The 21039-nt window shown below is 39.8% G+C and overlaps 1 protein-coding gene across 2 annotated transcripts in view; it reads right to left on the bottom strand.

The window, feature by feature from the left end:
• Nucleotides 1-1493: 1493 nt before the first annotated feature.
• unc13d (unc-13 homolog D (C. elegans)) overlaps nucleotides 1494-21039 on the bottom strand; it is a 41503-nt gene continuing 21957 nt past the window's right edge. For both annotated transcript variants that reach the window (XM_046854631.1, XM_046854632.1), the window contains 19 exons: nucleotides 19460-19581; nucleotides 19187-19277; nucleotides 19034-19090; nucleotides 18837-18934; nucleotides 17430-17481; nucleotides 17021-17151; nucleotides 15643-15763; nucleotides 14347-14499; nucleotides 11156-11251; nucleotides 10853-11059; nucleotides 10401-10475; nucleotides 10029-10108; nucleotides 9576-9681; nucleotides 7566-7637; nucleotides 7114-7197; nucleotides 5381-5501; nucleotides 4907-5030; nucleotides 3946-4145; nucleotides 1494-1831 (listed from right to left, as the gene is read on the bottom strand). In XM_046854631.1, the coding sequence (XP_046710587.1) occupies nucleotides 1728-1831; nucleotides 3946-4145; nucleotides 4907-5030; nucleotides 5381-5501; nucleotides 7114-7197; nucleotides 7566-7637; nucleotides 9576-9681; nucleotides 10029-10108; nucleotides 10401-10475; nucleotides 10853-11059; nucleotides 11156-11251; nucleotides 14347-14499; nucleotides 15643-15763; nucleotides 17021-17151; nucleotides 17430-17481; nucleotides 18837-18934; nucleotides 19034-19090; nucleotides 19187-19277; nucleotides 19460-19581 (2094 nt within the window). In that variant the 3' untranslated portion in view covers nucleotides 1494-1727. The remainder of the gene's footprint in view (nucleotides 1832-3945; nucleotides 4146-4906; nucleotides 5031-5380; nucleotides 5502-7113; nucleotides 7198-7565; nucleotides 7638-9575; nucleotides 9682-10028; nucleotides 10109-10400; nucleotides 10476-10852; nucleotides 11060-11155; nucleotides 11252-14346; nucleotides 14500-15642; nucleotides 15764-17020; nucleotides 17152-17429; nucleotides 17482-18836; nucleotides 18935-19033; nucleotides 19091-19186; nucleotides 19278-19459; nucleotides 19582-21039) is intronic.

Here is a 21039-nt window from a genome sequence, read left to right as displayed (position 1 = left end):
CCAACTTTGTGGTAAAAGTTTGTGGGAGAACCACATATAGTTGGAAAAATCCCTTGTTTCAAAACTTTTGTCCATACGGTGCGAGGAAAGTGGTAGTTTAGTGTTTAAAGTGTTGGACTTTTAAGCGGGAGGTCATGAGTTCTAGTTCCAGCACCCCCAAACTGCCACTGCTGGGCCCTTGTGCAAGACCTTTAACCCTCAACTGCTCAAGGTGTCAAAATGAGATAATTGTAAGTTACCGTGTACAAGGATGTCTGCCAAATGCCATGAATGTAAATGGTTCATGAAAGATCAATTTAACATTCCATGTTCAGCGCTATAGAAGCTTTCAGAGCTCACACTCATCCCGTATTAAGAAATCCAATCTCGGTTTCCTATCGAAATCAGAATCCTTGGTGCATCTCTGTCTAGAATCTTTACCTAATGAATATTCAAAACATACATTATTCGTCTTGCCCAGATCTGGGATTTTATTCGATAATGCTTTAATTGTCTCGAACACATGAAGCAGTATAGCATTTACTGAAAGCCATCTAAAATTTGTACTTGTTTCGGTATTTAATTGTGAAGTTTGATTTCAGCATCTGTCGTGTGCACTGACTCCGCCCACCCACTAGAGCACATCGTAGAAGACCTCGGGTGAGACCGCACAGCCGTATTATTATAGCTCGGCAGCGTGTAGGGACGAGTGTAGTGGAGATTCAGACCAGGTCTACATACGCATTCATTAGTTTCTGTCATGAAGGGCTGCTACAAAGAGTAGTGTTTCCTCGCCAATGGAGCTTAATCAGGAGATCAGAAGCGTGCGAGAGGAAACTCGCGCTTGGAAGCTGTGCGAAGATTTTTACATTCGACTTCTTTATAAGCTTTTTGGATCAGAGCTTCACTGTGAAGTCTGTAATCATCTGCGTTGTCCAAACCGTTCAGTATTTCATTCTGATTTTCTACAATAAACAAATGTATATTTTTGGATGAACACGTCTCAAGTCAAGTATGTTTATACAAATGTGTTTTTTAATTTAAAGCAAACTATACAGGAAAATAAAAGAGAGCAGAGATTTCATCAAGCAAAACCTTTTATATGAATATTTCATTCTAATATTTTAGAAAGATGGTCCCTAATCAGGATCCTGGTGTAAAACTGTTCCTGCGTTACAAGTCTTGTCTTATCACACTTTCACACACAATAATATACACATAGGTGTGTTTGAGGATAACATCTTCATTTTCTTCTTCCTTCGGCTTCTCCCTTTAGGGGTCGCCACAGCGGATTATCCGTCTCCACAACCCCCTGTCCTCTACATCTGCCTCTTTTAAACCAACTACCTGCATGTCTTCCCTCACCACATCTATAAACCCCCTCCTTGGTCTTCCTCTTTTACTCCTTCCTGGTGGCTCCATCCTCAGCATTCTTCCACTGATATACCCCATGTCACTCCTCTGCACATGTCCAAACCATCTCAATCTCGCCTCCCTCACCTTGTCTCCAAAACGTCCTACATGCACTGTCCCTCTAATAAACTCATTTCCAATCCTGTCAATCCTGGTCACTCCCAACGAAAACCTCAACATCTCCATCTCTGCTACCTCCAGCTCCACCTCCTGTCTTTTACCATCTCTGCTCTAGAATAAACACCTAAATCACTATAACATTACTGTCTCCAGATAAATACAGAACATCAGTAGAGATGATCGGTTCCAAAACTCTCGCCTCCAAGACTTGAGATTTAGGCTTCCTGGGATTTGCGTTCTCTCTGTCTGCGCAGTTTGACGAAGGCCTGAGCGTCACGTTCGTTCCTTCTGCTCTCGAGCGTCTTCAGAGTCGTGTCACCTGGAAACACCCAGACGTTTTTATTAACATTTGATCAATTATTTCCCAATCCAAAAAAGGTTTTCTGGGCTATTTATTTATTTATTTATTTTTTTGGTTGGCTGATGGTTCTAGACCCACCGCTTTGAAATTTTCCCAGAAAGCTCGACAATTTAGGAATTTCTAGGCGACCTTTAAATAAATGGAATATACATGAACAAACATCAGGCAAACATATATATATATATATATATATATATATATATATATATATATATATATATATATATATATATAAAACTATATCCGATCTGTGAGTGATTGCTGGGGTTAAACTTATTTAATTGTGTTAACCTTAAATTGAACTATGAAGTAACTTTTACCTCCTAGAAATGGGATAATTAAATTCTATTCATTTTTATTTATATAGCACTTTTAAAAAGGGTTATAAAGATGTATAAAATATATAGTTTATTTTTGCTATAACAGGGGTCAACTACATGGTGCCCACCAACATGGCAGCTCCAAAAAAAGCTCCTAAAAATAGCTCCCCAAAGCACCATTTACCAGTGAGCTGCATCTATCTGTTTTCTACCTTGTTAAATCATTGTTGCTAATTATTGTGAAAAATCATTAACATGATCAGTGTCTTCACATTGATAAATATCATGAATTATTATTAATAACATATAATTAAAAGTAAATTGAGCAAATTGTTATTTCAGAAGTGTTTATCAAACTGGTAGCCCTTCACATTATTTGGTACCCAAGAAGTAGCTCTCAGTTTTAAAAAGGTTGGTGACCCCTGGTCCCTTATAATTGTACATTTATACCTACTAAGTTGGGTAGTGGTGAGTGGCAAGACAAAAACTCCTTCAGATGGCATGAGGAAGAAACTTTGAGAGAAACCAGGTTTAAAAGGGAACCCGTCATCCTCAACACCGAATGTCCATTCATTGTTGAGGTGTTCTGTTCGGTGAGGCGTTTAAATGTAGAACTGTTCGTGCAACCTGCGTTCCTGAGCCATTGTAGTAGACTGTTGATTTTAATTACAGTCCAAATCCATCCTCAAAGATCTTGAGTTGCTTAGGACCTTGTAATTTGTTTAGTAAGTTGCTCATAGATCTATAGGCTGTCGATGTGAAACCATCCCCATCTGCACAGAGTGGTCTCCAATTGTTAATAATAAAAAGTCCCTGCTTGGTTGATCACTTACAAGCAACCTGAAAGTCTCAGTTTATTGGGAGCTGCCACTCCCTGAGCAAGGCCCTTAACTCCATAGCTGCTCAGTTGTGAGAATTAGATGCCAAATGCCATTAATGTGACTGTACTAGCTACTAACTGGAAGTGTGTAAGGCCAACATTTCCTCTGTGACACAAAGCCTAAATACATCTTTTTGGCTGGCTGTGTAGAGCACTATGAGCTCACTAGCACCCTGATTAGCTCATTTCAGTCTGATTGGCAGGGTTGTGTCTGTCTCACCTATAGAGCATAACCAATTTTTTGCTCTCTTGGATTCCCTGTCCTTGGAGGGATGTTAACGTTTTTAAACTTTAGACAATAAGACTAATGGCTGGGACTCGAGAGCTCAAGTTTCATGAAGTTGAATTGGAGTTTGCACTGTAGAGCAGTGAAGGACAAAATACACAAAACATGTACTTGAGTTAAAGTAGACATGCACTAGGTAAACTAAGTAAAAGTGTCCCTTCAAACTTTCACTTGAGTAAAAGTATTTGCCTTGAAATTTACCAAAATTGAAAAGTAGCCAAAGATTTGTCCTATTTTCATTTGTTATCACAAGACTCTTTGCCTAATCAACTCAGTTGGCTTGTGCAACCCTAATGGCTGGGGTTGGTTCCCTGACCGGGGATCGAACCCAGGCCGCAGCGGTGAGAGCGCCGCATCCTGACCACTAGACCACTAGTTAATTTTGCAAAATGTAGTGAAGTAAAGAAATAAAAAACTAGACTTTGAAATGTAGTAAAGTAAAAGTCTCCCCAAAAGGAAATAATTCAGTAAAGTCCAGATACGTGAAAAAGCTACTTAAGTACAGTTTTACATTTACTTTGTTATTGTGCACCACGGTTGTGAAGATAACGTTTCAAAAGCAGCGGGAGAAATGGAAAACTCGTACTGTTTGGTTTGGGGTGCAGCAGAGGCAGGCGGATCTGAGCAGGATTGAGAACAGGGCCTTCACCTCCTGCGATTCCAGGCACCGCCTTCAGCGAGAGAAACGCCTCTCCTTCAAAGTCGTCGCTGCGCAAGGCATCGTAGTCCAGTACCGTCACCAGGAGGCACGCTCCGGCTGACTGACATTGCTGTAAAGAAACAGCACTGCGCCCCCCGCAGCACAGGAGGACTATTAACATCACAAGCCCTTAATCAACACACACACAAAGGACTACAGTACACAAATTAAATGAAGCTAAGAAATGTTTCCTTTCTTTAAATAAATAAAAAAAAAATCTATAGAAGCACAGAAGCATAATTATTGGCACCCTGTTCAAGATTTTTTTTCTTGTATGCAATCTAGTAAGCTTGACTTTATACAGAATATTATATATTCACAAATATACATTTAGAATTTATAAATTAATCTCTAATTCTATCTATTTAATGATTAAGCCAGTGACAAAAACTGCAAGGAATACTCTCTTAGATGGTATGAGGAAGAAACCTTGAGAGGAGCCAGATTCAAAAGTGAACCCTCCTCATCTGAGGCCATCGAATACTGATTTATTATAGTTCAATTATTGTTGAGGTTGTCAAACTCTTCATGATGATTGTAGTCAACATTGATAAAACTGTAATGAATGGACAGTCAATGCCACCCAGATAAGGATGGGTTCCCTTCTGAGTCTGGTTCTTCTCAAGGTTTCTTTCTCATTAAGTCTCAGGACGTTTTTCTTGACAGATCACCGCTGGCTTGCCCATTAAGGGTCAATTTATAGGCATTAAAGTTATAAATGTAAATGTTATAACCTCTTTTTCTGGGAAAAGCTGCTTTGCAAAAATGACCATTGTTAAAAGCGCTCTACAAATACAATTAAATTGAATAGTTCTAAGCCATTTTAATTTGTATGTTAATTACTTACAACTCGAAGCACTCCTCAAACAGCGGGTTCAGGTCACGGTTTTTGACTTTAGTCGATCGTTGGTCCACCTGTGGGAAAATGTGCCGTGGCTCCAATGACAGTTGAACAAACGGGTCACTGAAACCTGAAGAGTAAAAAATTAATGAGTATGACTTTAGTCTTAAACAGAAGCATTAGTCTGAATTTTGTCATGACTCATTCAATGACAAAAGCCAAATTTCTATTAGTTTCTGGATGTAATCTGTTCTCATAAAATTAAAATCAAAATGGTTTCAGGAAGTGACCTTGGCGATAAACAATATCTAAATCATTTCCAGTAGACAAAATCTTCTCTGATAAAATATTACATGATATCTCCTGACGTTAAAAAGAAAAACATTTGTATCCAGAATCCATTTCATATAACATAAATAACATTGCAATATTCAACATTGAATAGTCATAATGCTGTTAAAGCAGGCTCATGCTGTGTACCGTTGGAGTCGAGGGGAATGAGGTTCACTGCATTCAGCACCTCCACATGCAGTTTCGACTCTGAGCGCTTGTACGAGGTGATGAGTGTTACTGCTCCGTATTTCTCTCCATGACACACTTTCTGTTGAGAATACAAATATTTCCCAATAATAATCACATCTGTGCTTGCGTAAGGAAAAATTCTGCCAAATACGTACTTTTTGCGAGAAATGTATTTCTTCTTTTCACACATACACACATGTTTTGGGACAGCAAACTTTTCCAACCATAACCAATTATTTATGAAATGTCTTTGAACGCATCGCATTTTTCTTTCACTTTAACTGGGAGACCCGAATCTGTTCCAGCATGACAATGCCCGTGTGCACAAAGCGAGCTCCATAAAGATATGCTTTAAATGGGTTGAAGTGAAAAATCTTCTGCTACAGAGCTCTGAGCACCTTTGAGGTGTATGTGAACGCTGACTGAGGCCTCCTCTCCTCACCTCACGTACATCAGTACCTGACTTTACTAACACCCACACCCTTGTGGCTGAATGAGCACAAATCCTCACAAGCAAACTCCAACATCTAGAACATCTTTCCAGGAATGTATTCACTTTGCAGAACCTCTCAAGGTCCATCAGGTTGGATGGGGAGCATCGGTGCACAGCCATTTTCAGATCTCTATAGAGATGTTTATTCAGGCTTAAGTCTGGGTTTAGAAGAGATCAATGTTTGTTTCTCATGGTCTGAGAGTCCTTCAGGTGCCTTTTTTGGCAAACTCCAGGTGGGCTGTCATGTGCCTTTTACTAAGGAGTGGCTTGCGTCTGGCCACTCTACCATATAGACCTGATTGGTGGAGTGCTGCAGAGATTATTGTTCTTCTGGAAGGTTCTCCTCTCACCACAAAGAAACACTGGAGCACTTTCAGGGTGACCATCCGGTTCTTGGTCACCTCCCTGACTAAAGCCCTTCGCACCGATCGCTCAGTTTGGTCGGGCGGCTCACTTTAGGAAGAGTCCTGGTGGTTCCAAACTTCTTCGATTTATTGATGATGGATGCCACTGTGCCCATTTGGACCTTCAATGCTGCAGAGATTTTTCTGTCCCTTCCCCAGATCTGTGCCTCGATACAGTCCTGTCTCAGAGGTCTACAGACATTTCCTACTTCATGGCTTGGTTTGTGCTCTGACATGCACTGTAACTGTGGGACCTCATATAGACCAGTGTGTGCCTTTCAAAACCATGTCCAATCAACTGAATTTACCACAGGAGGACTCCAATCAAGTTGTAAAAACATCTCAAGAATGATCAGTGGAAACAGGATGCACAGGAGCTCAATTTTAGTGTCATGGCAAAGGCTGTGAATACTTATGTACATTTTTTATTTTTAATAAATTTGCAAAGATTTCAAACACGCTTCTTTCACGTTGACATTATGGGGTATTGTTTGTAGATTTTTGAGGATAATAATGAATGTAATCCCTTTTTGAATAAGGCTGTAACATAAAAACAAAAATTATTTCCTTTTTAAAACAACAACAAAAAAAAAACCAGTAGTAGCACAGAAGCATAATTATTGTCACCCTGTTCAAGATCATTTTTTTTCTCCGATATAATCTATGTGAAACGCTGTGAATACTTTCCAGATGCACTGTATTGGGGCTAAATGTGGAATGGGTTATTCACAAAGCAAATACAAATCTTATGGTCAGGGATCCACAAACATTTGTCTATTTAGTGTACACCATACCTGCTCCCACACTTTTCTCTCAAAAAACTTTTCTATTAGCTGCTGGCAGCTCATGGCGTTATGCATCAGGTGGGTTTGCAGAGCCTGGAATGAGAAATAGTATAAAGAAAAGTATAAAAATTATGATTTATGTAAAAGTTCTGTGATGACATTATAGATGAAAATTATAGATGATTAAAGTACAGCTTCCAAACTTGAAAATTTATGAATTCACTTTAGCACATTTTAACTTTGTGTTTATATCATGTAGTCCAAATCCATGACAGTTTGTACAAACAACCAACATAAAGATTTAATAGTCATCTTTCTTTCCATTTATTTGGGTTACTTAAAGGAGGGGTTCTATCTGTAGACTTTGCAGGTATTCAAATTTAATGCTAATGAAGTAGTGACGAAAAAGCTGATTCTCTAAATCTAAAATGTTCACAATGAAATGTGGTTTAATCACTGACCTTATATTCCTCTGTGTGTAGCGTTTCCAGCGGAAGTCCGTTCCCTTCAGCATGAAAACACTGTTCCAGGCACTGTCCAGCACACACATGCACACACATGCATGCACACACACACACACACACACACACACACACACACACACACACACACACACACACACATTGTAATATATGATAATATATAAATATATGATGCGATGGAGAATCAGGAGTGGGATACAGTTTCAATGAAGAATTTCTGAAGAAACTATGTTTTGCTAATAATGCAAAATATTTTAAATTTAAACCACCATTATAGTTTCTTGCCGTCTTATTTTGTGGCTTTGAGTTATTTGGGATTCTTGAACAACCCGGATTTAAAATTACTGATCAACAATCAGCATAATATGCACCAGTGTCTTCAACCAACATTCTGGCTTCACTTCAAGCAGTTCATATGGAATGAAGCTGGATCTATGATTATCACAAATGTTGAGCTCAGTAGCTCCTACTTTTATACCAAAGACTGTAGAAAGAACATTACTTATAATCTTATACTCCAGTGCTCATGTTAGTTCTCACTCTCCAGTGTTCTGTACTGTTTAAAGATTTTTGATCAAACTCTTGATGTCACCCAAATGAGGATGGGTTCCCCTTTTGAGTCTGGTTCCTCTCAAGGTTTCTTCTTTATTACATCTAAGGGAGTTTTTTCTTTGCCACTGTTGCCACGGCTGCTCATCAGGGATAAATACACACCATTCACCTTAACTGTTGATTTCTGTAAAGCTGCTTTGAGACAATGTCTGTTGTGAAAAGCGCTATACAAATAAACTTAACTTGACTTGACTATGGAATATGCTTTTGAAAAGCAACAAGAGAGTTTCAGGGGGAAAAAAAGAGTCCCACTCATGTCCTCTATTTACAATGTTATACCTGCACAAAATATCTGGAAAATCATGGCTGAACAGCCCTGCCCTGCCCCACCCGCCCCACCCCGCCCCGACCTGCCCACCTTCTACCATGTTCTACTAGATTGTCGGTGATCTCTGTTGCTCTAGTTTGTATCATATAATTTAAACTTTTTGTAACGGCTCTAGAGTGGGCACCAAAGGTTTAAATGGATAAAATATCTGAAGTATAAAAAAAATCAAATTCTTTGTATTAAAAGTGAACTTTTAGTTTTTTTTACTTTTACCTTACTTTCATTTAGTCAGTAGGAGTAAGACAGAGTACATGTGTGTAAATGAGAGGGAGGGCAGTGGAGTGGTGCGGTTGCAGGGAGAAGAGGTGGAGAAGGTGGAGGAGTTCAGGCACCTGGGGTCAACAGTGTAAAGTAATGGAGAGTGTGTTAGAGAAGTGAAGAAAAGAGTGCAGGCAGGGTGGAGTGGGTGGAGAAGAGTGATAGCAGGAGTGATTTGTGATAGAAGAGTATCTGTGAGAGTGAAAGGAAAGTTTATAGGACTGTGGTGAGACCTGCGATGTTGTATGGTTTAGAGATATTGAGTAATTGAGTAAAAGACAGGAGGTGGAGCTGGAGGTAGCAGAGCTGAAGATGTTGTGTTTTCATTGGGAGTGACGACGATGGACAGGATTAGAAATTAGTTTATTAGAGGGACAGCGCATGTAGGATGTTTTAGGGACAAAGTGAGAGAGGCCCGGTTGAGATGGTTTGGACATGTGCAGAGGAGGGACATGGGCTATATCGGTAGGACTATGCTGAGGATGGAGCCACCAGGAAGGAGGAAAAGAGGAAGACCAAGGAGGAGGTTTATGGAAGAAGACCTTACTGTAGTTAAGGTAGAGCTAATGAGCCTCAGGATTCTCCACATTGTTCTTTATCAATTTATTTACTAGAAAAAAGTTTTCACTATGTTTTACGATCATTAATCTTAGGTGCCTCGAAACTTTTTTCTATATAGTGTCCACAAACTATCTAACTATTTTTGAGATCAGAATCTACACAATTCCTTGTGTAATCTAATACAGGGATGTTATTGTGCATGGGTTGGAGTTGAGACACGAGGTACACACCTGTAGAGTAAACTGGAGTCTCTGAAAATACACCGTGTTGGCATCCTCCTGCTTCGAGACCTGGTGCAGAATCTTCACTGAATTCATCCACAACGGCGTCAGCAAACTGAAACACACAGATGTCATGCTAGATCAGGTTTGGGTCTCATAGTTCAAGTGAAGGGAAGATTTCATGCTACCACATTCAAAGTAATTCTATGCTGTTGTGTGCCTCCAACATTGTGGTACAAGATTGGGGAGGAACCACATACGCCAGGAAAAGTCAGTTGTTTCTGGAAAAAAAAAACCCTATAGTGTATTCCTGCAAAATGCAATATTTCATTCAGCCAGATTGATTTAGAAATAGTCCTAGTCCAGCACCCGAGCTTTTTGTGTCATTAGTTTATCATTTACTGTTGAGAAATCATCTAAAACGTTTCCGGACAGGATATATGTGCTAGAAAAAATGCCAACCTGTTAAAATTCTCCTGTACCAGATTTTCATTCATATACTGCAGCTCCTTTTCCAAATACCGCATCAGAGGATCCACGGCCTAGACAGAGTGCACAATCAGCTTTAAATAACAGTCATGGATTACATAAAGGTAGAAATCCTCAAACTATTCAAAGATCATAATTAATGACCCACAGGTTACACATAGCATCAAAATTACACAGAGCGTCTCAAAATCAGAGCCTCAGAGTCTCACACACATCTTCAGGGTCTCACACACATCCTCAGGTTATTGAGCAAACAATCTTAGGGTCTCATACACACCCCTAATGGTCTCAAGAGCACACACAGTCATAAAGTTAAGAGAATGAAAGAAATACTATGAAACACACATCCTCTGTGGATCTTGAAGGGAGCCGATGTCGTGTGGCCATCCTGCGAACATAATCCCCGATATCAGTGTGCAGCTGGAGAGGAAACACACACACACACACACACACACACACACACACACACACACACACACACACACACAGTGTTTTACAGGACTTCTCAAACCCTCACACACACTGAAAAAGCAGCACAATAAAAATGTCAGCATTAGATTTAGCAACTTTCTTCAAATATCTATTCAAAAGTCCAGAATTATTGACCCACAGGTTACACATGGTCTCAGGTCTCAGCGTCAAACACAATCTCAGAGTCTCACACAGTTTGTGGAAGACCCAAATATGACAAAGTCAGGTCAAGTGTCCTTTTGTCCATCAAAAGTATCTCTGGTTTGCCTTTTAGGAATTTTAGGATCCAAAATCAATTTTCAAACTGCACCTTTAAAGTGTACTACCTTCTGGCCGAGAGTGTCGACGGCCGAGCGGATTTCTCGGTTCAGGGCGCCCTGTGTGTGCTGCAGCTGGGAGGGGAGTGTGTTCTGAAACTGGCTTTCTCCGATCACGTTCCGGGTCCGCTCTCGAAGCCCTGCCCAGTTCAGCTGCTGAGGTAGGCGGGCCAACACTGACCGTAGGTGCTCCAGATCGTTTACTACAACACACAGCTACAGAGAGAACAGCAAAGATCAGACCACTGAACTACTATTCCAAGGAGATGTTTAGACACTAAAAGAAGATTTTTTAAGGTGTTTATCGCTCACCATGTTGACAGAACTGCTTGGGTCACAATTCTGGGAAAGCTCCTTCACCCGAGCTTTCAGCAAACGGCAGTACATGGAGGCAATCTTGCACATATCCTAACACACAATCATATTTATTGTATTTATTTACAGTATAATGCCAATAAATAATTCCACCCAACAATCAGTCCTTTAAAATAGTATGAGTGAAGAAACATTGACTTCTGTTACTTAAGTTACTGTTACTGCCCTGCTATGAATCCATGATCATAGACATTTTATTTACTTTTTTTTTTCTTTTTTTATCTAGGTCAAAATATTCCTCACTAGAATAGGGATATGTGATGGCTTTGACCAGGGGTCCACAAACTATGCCCACAGGCAAAATAAAGACATATTTTGAAAATGTTATTATAAATATGTGTTACTTATCTGTATTTAATAGTAAAGATTCACTTTTAAACTAAAATGTCCATTAGTTTTTAATAGGGATCAAAGCACCGATAGTTGATTGCTGGAACTATTGGCTATCAGCATAAACCCATACTATTTGTTTCTGGCTTTAAATTCAAATTTCAAGAGGTGAATCACAAACGCCACGTGCTGTTTGTACTTAAACGTGAAAATGCGCGCTGCACGGAGAGCGCTATATTATATATTATTTATAATTTATTTATTATTAATTATATTTATTAATGAATATATTCATATTTATTTCCCTAAGCAGATTTTCATGATTCAGTAGAGTTTATTTAATCTTTCATCAGCCCAAAGCGCTGCCCGCCGCAGAAACTATACATAGACATAAACAATTGCAGTCTGTATTCCTTCAGTAGTGTCACAATTCTCTCTTTTACTGTCACCCGGGCGCCCCTCGCACCTTGGCCGTACTTTGCCGCCTGCTCTAGGTGTGCCCTATCGATTTCCCTAAGGGTTCCTTCACCTCCTTTCTGTTCCCCACATCCTTGGTCACACATCGATGAGGACTTTGTCACAAGACCCTCCGCTGGGTATACTGCCATCCTCATAATAATCGACCGGTTCACCAAGATGGGTCATTCCCCTACCGAAACTACCTGCCTGCATGGCTTGTCCCGGGACATTGTCTTCAAATCAGAGGCTCAGGTTCTTGGCCGATCTTTGGAATGACTTCAGTCGTTTCCTGGGCATTTCTCCCCAGGCTTTCATCCTCAAACCAATGACAAGATGGAGAGGTTCAACCAGGAACTAGAGACTAGCCTCTGCATCCTTTGTGCCCAAGACTCCTCCACCTGGTCCGAAAAACTATCTGAGCTGAATATGTCCATAATACACTGCCCACCGGCACCATCTGCCTCTCGCCCTTTCAAGTTGGGCCCACTGTTCTCCACCCAGAATCCTGTCCTGCTCCCCTCTGCCCAGGAATCTGGCCAGGTCCTGCTTTAACATGTTTTTCGCCTGCATGGCTTGCCCCGGGACATTGCCTTCGATCGGGGGTTTAAGTTCTTGGCCCATCTTTGGAAGGACTTCAGTCGTCTCCTGGGCATTTCTCCCCAGGCTTTCATCCTCAAACCAATGGCAAAATGGAGAGGTTTACCCAGGAACTAAAGACTAGTCTCTGCATCTTTTGTGCCCAAGACTCCTTCACCTGGTCCAAAAACTATCTGAGCTGAATATGTCCATAATACACTGCCCACCGGCACCATCTGCCTCTCGCCCTTTCAAGTTGGGCCCACTGTTCTCCACCCAGAATCCTGTCCTGCTCCCCTCTGCCCAGGAATCTGGCCAGGTCCTGCTTTAACATGTTTTTCGCCTGCATGGCTTGCCCCGGGACATTGCCTTCGATCGGGGGTTTAAGTTCTTGGCCCATCTTTGGAAGGACTTCAGTCGTCTCCTGGGCATTTCTCCCCAGGCTTTCATCCTCAAACCAATGGCAAAATGGAGAGGTTTACCCAGGAACTAAAGACTAGTCTCTGCATCTTTTGTGCCCAAGACTCCTTCACCTGGTCCAAAAAATTATCTGGGCTGAATATGTCCATAATACACTGCCCACCGGCACCATCTGCCTCTCGCCCTTTCAAGTTGGGCCCACTGTTCTCCACCCAGAATCCTGTCCTGCTCCCCTCTGCCCAGGAATCTGGCCAGGTCCTGCTTTAACATGTTTTTCGCCTGCATGGCTTGCCCCGGGACATTGCCTTCGATCGGGGGTTTAAGTTCTTGGCCCATCTTTGGAAGGACTTCAGTCGTCTCCTGGGCATTTCTCCCCAGGCTTTCATCCTCAAACCAATGGCAAAATGGAGAGGTTTACCCAGGAACTAAAGACTAGTCTCTGCATCTTTTGTGCCCAAGACTCCTTCACCTGGTCCAAAAAATTATCTGGGCTGAATATGCCCATAATACACTGCCCACTGGCACCATCAGCCTCTCGCCCTTTCAGGTTGGGCCCCACTGTTCTCCACCCAGAAGCCTGTCCTGCTCCCCACTACCAGATCAGCGAAAAGATCTGACTTTCCACTTGCGACCTGCCTCTTAAAGTCATGTGCAAGAGGCTCATTCCTCATTTCATGGGCCCATTCCCCATTTTCAAAGTCATAAACCCCACGGCAGTACACCTTCCAAGAATCCTACGGATCCATCTGACTTTCCATGTCTCCCGTGTCAGGCATGCTGGCATCCTGCTATTGGCTCCTTCCTGCCAGCTTGCCCTGACAGTGTTATGTTTGTGTTTTATCCAGTATTCATTTTAAAAACTATCGGTTGGTTAATCGATTATAAGTAAGTATGGTCCAACCTTACGTTATCAACATAAACCTAATTATTTGTTATATTCACCCACCAACTCTATGCATTTGCATAAGTAAATGTTTTGATTTCAATAGCAAGGAATATGAAAAGATAGCATTATGATATTTATAATGCTCTTTTAAAAGGCTTTATATCTATTTAAAAGTAACACTTATTTGTCTGTATGGTGCATAACAAAATATTAAACTAATCTAGCATAAGGAGGCATAATAAATACATTTTAAATCATAAAAAATATATTCAATAATACTGGTAGTCATGCCGGCCTATGTTGTTTTCTGTTACAGACAGACCTGGCCTCCATTAAAGAAAGGAAATAAGTTTGGGGACTCCTGGTTTTGACCATCATATGGGAATATTTGGATAGACACAGAGTAGTAAAACGTGTGTTTGTGTGTGTGTGTGTGTGTGTGTGTGTGTGTGTTCACCTCTGTCAGCTTGACCATGAGCATGAAGCCTTCCTCTGAGTCAGGCCAGCTCAGTTGTTCCCAAAGCTGACAAATCGGCTGTAGACATGCTGCAAGATCAACGGCTGAAGAGCTGTGCTTTATCGGTACTGTTCCAGACTGTAAAGGCTGTAACTACACACACACACTTTTACATTTCAGTTATGAGTAGATAATGTACCAACACATTACAAAAGAGTGCTAATAATATTTTCTACCACAAAAAACTTAATGTATGTAATGTATGCTTATTTTTCTTTGGTACACATGGGTACCTAAGAACAGGATAATGCTCAACTATGACTTCCTGTTACAGAAGGGTTATAACTATGAGGTAACACAGGCCACTGTATCTGCAGATTAAAATACTGTAAATAAAGCTGAAGCACAGTCCAGAGTCACATAAAGCTTTAGGAGCTCACAAAGCCTCAGGATCACACACAGTCGTATCATCACACACTGCCTCAGTGTCACACACACAATCTCAGGGTCTCATAAACAGTCTCAGGATCTCACAAACAGCTTTAGGGTTTAACACACAATCTCAGGGTCTCACACTTAATCTCAAGGTCTTACACACAGTGTCAGGGTCTCATACACAAACACACACACACACACACACATACAATCTCAAGGTCTTACACACAGTCTCAGGATCACACACACACACAGCTTCAGAGTCTTATACACACAATCTCAGGGTCTCACACTTAGTCTCAAGATCTTAAACACAGTGTCAGGGTCTCATACACACACACACACACACACACACACACACACACACACGCACACACATGCACACACACACACACACACACACACACACACACACACACACACACACACACACACACACAATCTCAAGGTCTTACACACAGTCTCAGGTTTACTCACAAACACAGTTTCAGAGTCTTACACACACAGCCTCAAGGTCTTACACACAGTGTCAGGGTCTCATACACACACACACACACACACACACACACACACACACACACACACACACACACACACACACACACACACAGTTTCAGAGTCTTACACACAGTCTCAGGGTTACACAGTGTCAGGGTCTCATACACTATCTCAGGGTCTCACACACAGTTTTAGGGTGCCACATATGGTCTCAGGGTCTTAAACACCAGTTTCAGTGTGTTACCCAAAGCATCAGTGTCACTCACACACACACACACAGCAATACAATAGCTATACTACTACTTCTAATAAGGAAAATACATATGTATGATCAGCCATCACTATGTAAGATCACAATATTACCTGATCCACTTGCACTGCTTTCTCCACACGCTCCATCGTGGTACTGTAAGCTTTATTCAGCCAGTATGGCAGAGCCTCACGGAAATCCTCGTGGAAGTTTGTCAGCTGCAGCAACTTATCTCTGAGAAAGAAACAAAAGCATGTGTAAGGTCTGGGTGATCCATCAAATGAGACATTTTATAATCGAAAACAATAAAAAAAATTGTAGCAAACTTGTAAATGGACACACACCCGTTTAGACTACGAGATGGTATCAAAAATTTCGAGACGAAACTTACAAGAAGTACTTTATTTGTCTACATTTACAGACTATCACTATCAAAATAGTCCCCCTGCACAGCAATACAGCGCCCCCAGCGTTAATGCCACTTCTAGAACGTGTCCCATCAGTCTTCTTTTCGAAGCGCATCAAGCACCTTCTGCTATTTGCGCTGGATCGCCTCAACGGCGTCAAAACGGCGACCTTTGACCTGCATCTTCATCTTTAGGAAGAAGGCAAGGTCTGATTTATTTCAGACGATCATCATGCACAAGTTGCCAAATGGTTTCGACATTTTCGGGGGTTGAGCTCGTCGAAGGTGTTCCCGATCTCTCGTCGTCTTCCAGTGATGTTCTTCTGCTCTTGAATTGCACGTTTTACTCTAAACAACTGGAAAAACTCGTTGCAGCATTGACGTATGTCAAACTCATATGTCAAACATCTCTGTGGCAGATTTGTCCAGAAATAGCTTAGAAACTTTTTGATACCACCTCGTACAGTCCTTGCAAAAGTATTCACCCCCACCTGAACCTTCCCACATTATGAAATGTATAAAATCACCCCCGAAAAATAAACTTCTGATTTTTACAAGGAACCATAAATCCATTTACATTATATGAGCAAAAGTATTGTGACGCCTCACTTTTCCAGGTATATTTGGTTCTTCCCCAAACTTTTATAGGATGTCTTAAAATGTTTATTTGAAATGCTCTCTATCCCTAACTGTAACATCAACCTAAGGTCTAACACTAACACTATTAAACACCTTGACTTTACTAATGCCCTTGTAGCTGAATGTAGCTGAAATCCCCACAAACACACTCCAAAATATAGTGGAACATCTTCCCAGAAGAATAGAGCTTAACAGTAAATGGAGATTGCATTTGTTACGGGATGATAAAAAAACACAAACCATTCTTATAGTCAGGTGTCCTCAAACCTTGCTTATATAATGTAGCTAAAAAGCAATTGTTACTTTTTTTTTAAAAGTGTTTTAAGGTCCTAACATTTTTCCCTACAGTGTACTTGAGCCTTGAACCGCAAACTGAACTGGCTCTTGTGTCTATATATTGTGTAACATTTCTGCTACCATGTGGCTTTAATATGTAAATGTTTCACCTTTTCTGTAGATATGCTTTTTCTTTGTGGATGGTTTGCAGACTCAGATACACAGGAAACAAACTGTTAGCCAAAGACTGATCCATATGATTCTCCAACTGACACAGCTTTGCTTGAAGCTCCTCTGCCAGCTACACACACACACACACACATACACACAAATCTTAATGTAATATTCTTTATTATACAGCAAAATAACTATCAATTCACTATTATAAAAAAGTTTTTATTAAAAAAATAAATAAATAATAATTAAAAAAAAAAAAAAAATAAATAAATATATATATATATATATATATATATATATATATATATATATATATATATATATATATATACACACACACACACACACACACACACGTATATACAGCTATATCATTTATATTAATTTCATTAAATTTCTCACCAGAGAGTCGAGTTTCTGGTACACGACTGTAAACACGTCCAACTGCACAGCACTGAGGAGAGAATTAGGATTGATCATTATTTACTTATTAAATGAGTAGATAATCAATTCAAATAATTGGAAGATTAGACATACAAACTAAATCATGTGTAATTTATAAAAAAAAATGTGGTTGCTGATAGAAAGTATAACCTGTAGATTCAAATATCACGATTATTGCAAGTTTTATATACTTTTTAACAGCATATATTCAGTGAAGTGTAAAAGTTTGTGAGTGGAAATATTAACTTTATTTTAGAGTTTAAATACATAATGGATTTCAAATCAATTTTTTTCCAATATAGCAATAATATTATAAAAACTGAGTAAGCCTATGTGAGTCATCATTTCTATTAGATTGATGATTTATATGTGCATTGACCTGCTCTTATAAATATAGTTGATTGATTTAATCTATTTAAGGAGACACATGCGATTGATTTAATCCATTAAAGGAGACATATATCCTGTAAAATATGTAACATTGGATTAAAATTAAAGAAATGTTTACACTATGGCTTTACCAGAAGTCTATTATGTAGCTAATAAAAGCTGTTTGGTGAACACGGGAGGTTGTTTGTACTTCCCTGAGCATATATATTTTTAGAACCATCTTAGTATTATCTTCTCAAAAAAACTTGGATATATTTTTTGAGTAGTCACTATGCAGCTTGAATAGCAGAACAGATTTACTGTCCTCTGAAAATAACTTAACATACAGCCCTTATTGTCAAAATATTATTGTACTTCCTTCTTCTGAAAACCTTTCTAATTGTTGCAATGCACAATAATTAACACAATCAACGAGGGCCACTATATTGCAACCCCTTACCTTGAACTCATTTCGGAAATTGCACTGTCTCACTTACATTATCATTAGCACTGCCTCACTTTACATCCCCTGCACAAACTGTATAGTTCAATGTACTGTATATCTTTATTTATTACTTCATTATTATATTGTCTAGTTTTTCGAGTTTTAGGACAAATTTTAGGACAAATTCTTTGTACATGCAACTTATGATACTTGGCAATAAAAATAATTCTGATTCTGAAATTAAGCAGAAATTAACCAATTAACTAGTTGACTTAGACTTTTAGAATTATTTGAGGTCTTGAATATTTGATCAGACTCGATCCTCTCGATATCTGTAACATGTGCTTGAAGTCGGAGTCTTCCAGTCTTTAGCAGTCTTTTAACAGTGCTTAATGTGCCAATATAATTGTGGATGATATGTGTAAAAAAAATAAATAAATAAATGAGCTGCATTTTAAAGAACTGATTTCAGCCTAAATATTAAAATGAATGAATGAATGAATGAATAAATCAAACGTGGTTAATGTTATATCTACATTCAACCTTGTTACCTGACAAACACTCTGTTCCACACGTCCTTGCTGAGACAAATGTCCTCCTGCACTTCCTTAATCAATAGAGAGAAGGCGCTAACTGCGTCCAGCAAATCCTGCAACAGATGCGCATTGACTTGACAACTTAGTCCTTTAACAAACAAACAAACAAACAAACAAACAAAAAATATTTATATTATAAATAAATATTTCACCTTCGTCATTGGCTGGTGTAGTCCTTTTTTAATGTTGAACCACTCCTCAGTACCGTTCTGTGAAAAATCCAGCAATGAAATCGTGATTAAAATGTAATTATAGCAGTGTTGCTAATTTCTAACTTCATACTTTATTATTGAGTTGCTTCTTACCAGCACTGCATCAATGACCTCATCATGTAAAGCAAAGTTAGCTGGGTTGAGCTTCTGAAAAGCTCTAGTTTTACAGATCTGGACCAGAACCCTACACACACACACAAACACACACACACACACACACACACACACACACACACACACACACACACACACACACACACACACACACACTTAGTAATTCAGTTAGTTCGCTTGACCTTAACAGTCAGATATTTCTACATTTGTGGGGACATTTGGTTTCAGGCAATGGTCTTATGAGTGCCTTACCTGAGCAGTGTGTGTAGCCTCGGTGTACATTTAGGTGTCGGAGGAAAAATATCTCTGTACTTGGACACCAAACATAAACCATACTGCAGAAAGCCATGCAAAGAGTCTCCCAATTCTTGTTTCTGTTTAACACACACACACACAGATGGAAAATTACACTTGACTACTTGAGCACTCTTGCAACCCATCATGCCCATCAGTAACCACATCAGACCTCATGTGGAAAACAAACAGCAACACTTCATATGCAAATATTTCATCAGCAGCAGCGACAGCAGCAACACTGCCTCTCTCTGCACACCTACAAATACACTCCTACATGCAGGATTTTAGAGCACAACGCTTAATTATACGCTTTGCCTACACACTTTCAAAAGCCTTGGAAAGCCCCTTTACAAGATAAGAGTTTTTACCATTATACACTCGTTCTTCTTTTCTATACACCTCAACCAGAAATGAAATTCCAGTGTTTTTATCACAAATGGCTGCCAACAGTAACAATAGAGAACTGAAAGATGTGAAATCTACCTTTAAACCTAACCTACAAAAATAACTCCAAATTGTAAAGAATTACAAAATGCTCAAAAAACCTCGTCTTCTATGGTTTTTGTGAGACACGTGCATTGTTTTTGTTTATATGCAAAAAAATGGGTCAAGGAACGGTATGAAGATTTCCTTCGGCCAAACAATTGTACACTGATCGTGCATAACATCATGACATTACAACATTATGAGCGGTGAAGTGATTAACACTGATTATCACCTGTTATTAGGTGGGATATATAAACCCAGCCATTAGGGTTGCACAAGCCAGTGCACTCTTAGTGCCGGTCCCAAGCCCGGATAAATAGGAAGGGTTGTATTAGGAAGGGGCTGTGGCGACCCCTAATGGGAGAAGCCGAAAGAAAGTGGGGCGGATATATATATTAGGCAACAAACGAACATTTTGTTCTCAAAATTGACGTGTTGGAAGCAGGAAAAATGGGGACGCGTAAGGATTTGAGCGAGTTTGACAAATTGTGACATCTAGACGACTGGGTCAGAGCACACCACCAAAGCCCTTGTGGTCTATTCCTGGTCTGCAGTGTGATAAAAAGTGGTCAAATAAAGGAATGGTGGTGAACCGGTGACGGTCATGGGCCGCCGAGGCTCATTGATCCAAGGGTGCTGCGTCATGGCTGACCCTGCGCTCTGACCCCAGCTTCCTAACATCGCAGGGATATGCAAAGACAGAATTACACTGTGCTGTAAAGTACATGTGAGAAGTATAAAGCACCTTTTATATAAATTGTTAATTGTTTAAGTTCGGTTCCTCTCAAGGTTTCTTACTCATGTCATCTCATGGAGCCACTGGCTCACTCATTAGAGATAAACTTATAATGAAAAAACTTATAAGCAGTTAACTTATACATTTCACCTTCATAACCTCTTTATCTCTATAAAGCTGCTTTGGAACAATGTTTATTTTTATAAAAAATAATTGTTTATACAGTATGCAATAAGAAACAGTTACAGCGTGAGGATGTGATGTAGTGCAGTAGAGGTAAATTAACGTAACGATGCCTCGATGAGACAATCCT

The sequence above is a fragment of the Silurus meridionalis genome, chromosome 7 (assembly GCF_014805685.1).
Source record: "Silurus meridionalis isolate SWU-2019-XX chromosome 7, ASM1480568v1, whole genome shotgun sequence".
Classification (NCBI taxonomy): domain Eukaryota; kingdom Metazoa; phylum Chordata; class Actinopteri; order Siluriformes; family Siluridae; genus Silurus; species Silurus meridionalis.
The sequence above is the reverse complement of the archived record's forward strand: the minus strand, read 5'-3'. Positions and strand labels throughout refer to the sequence as shown.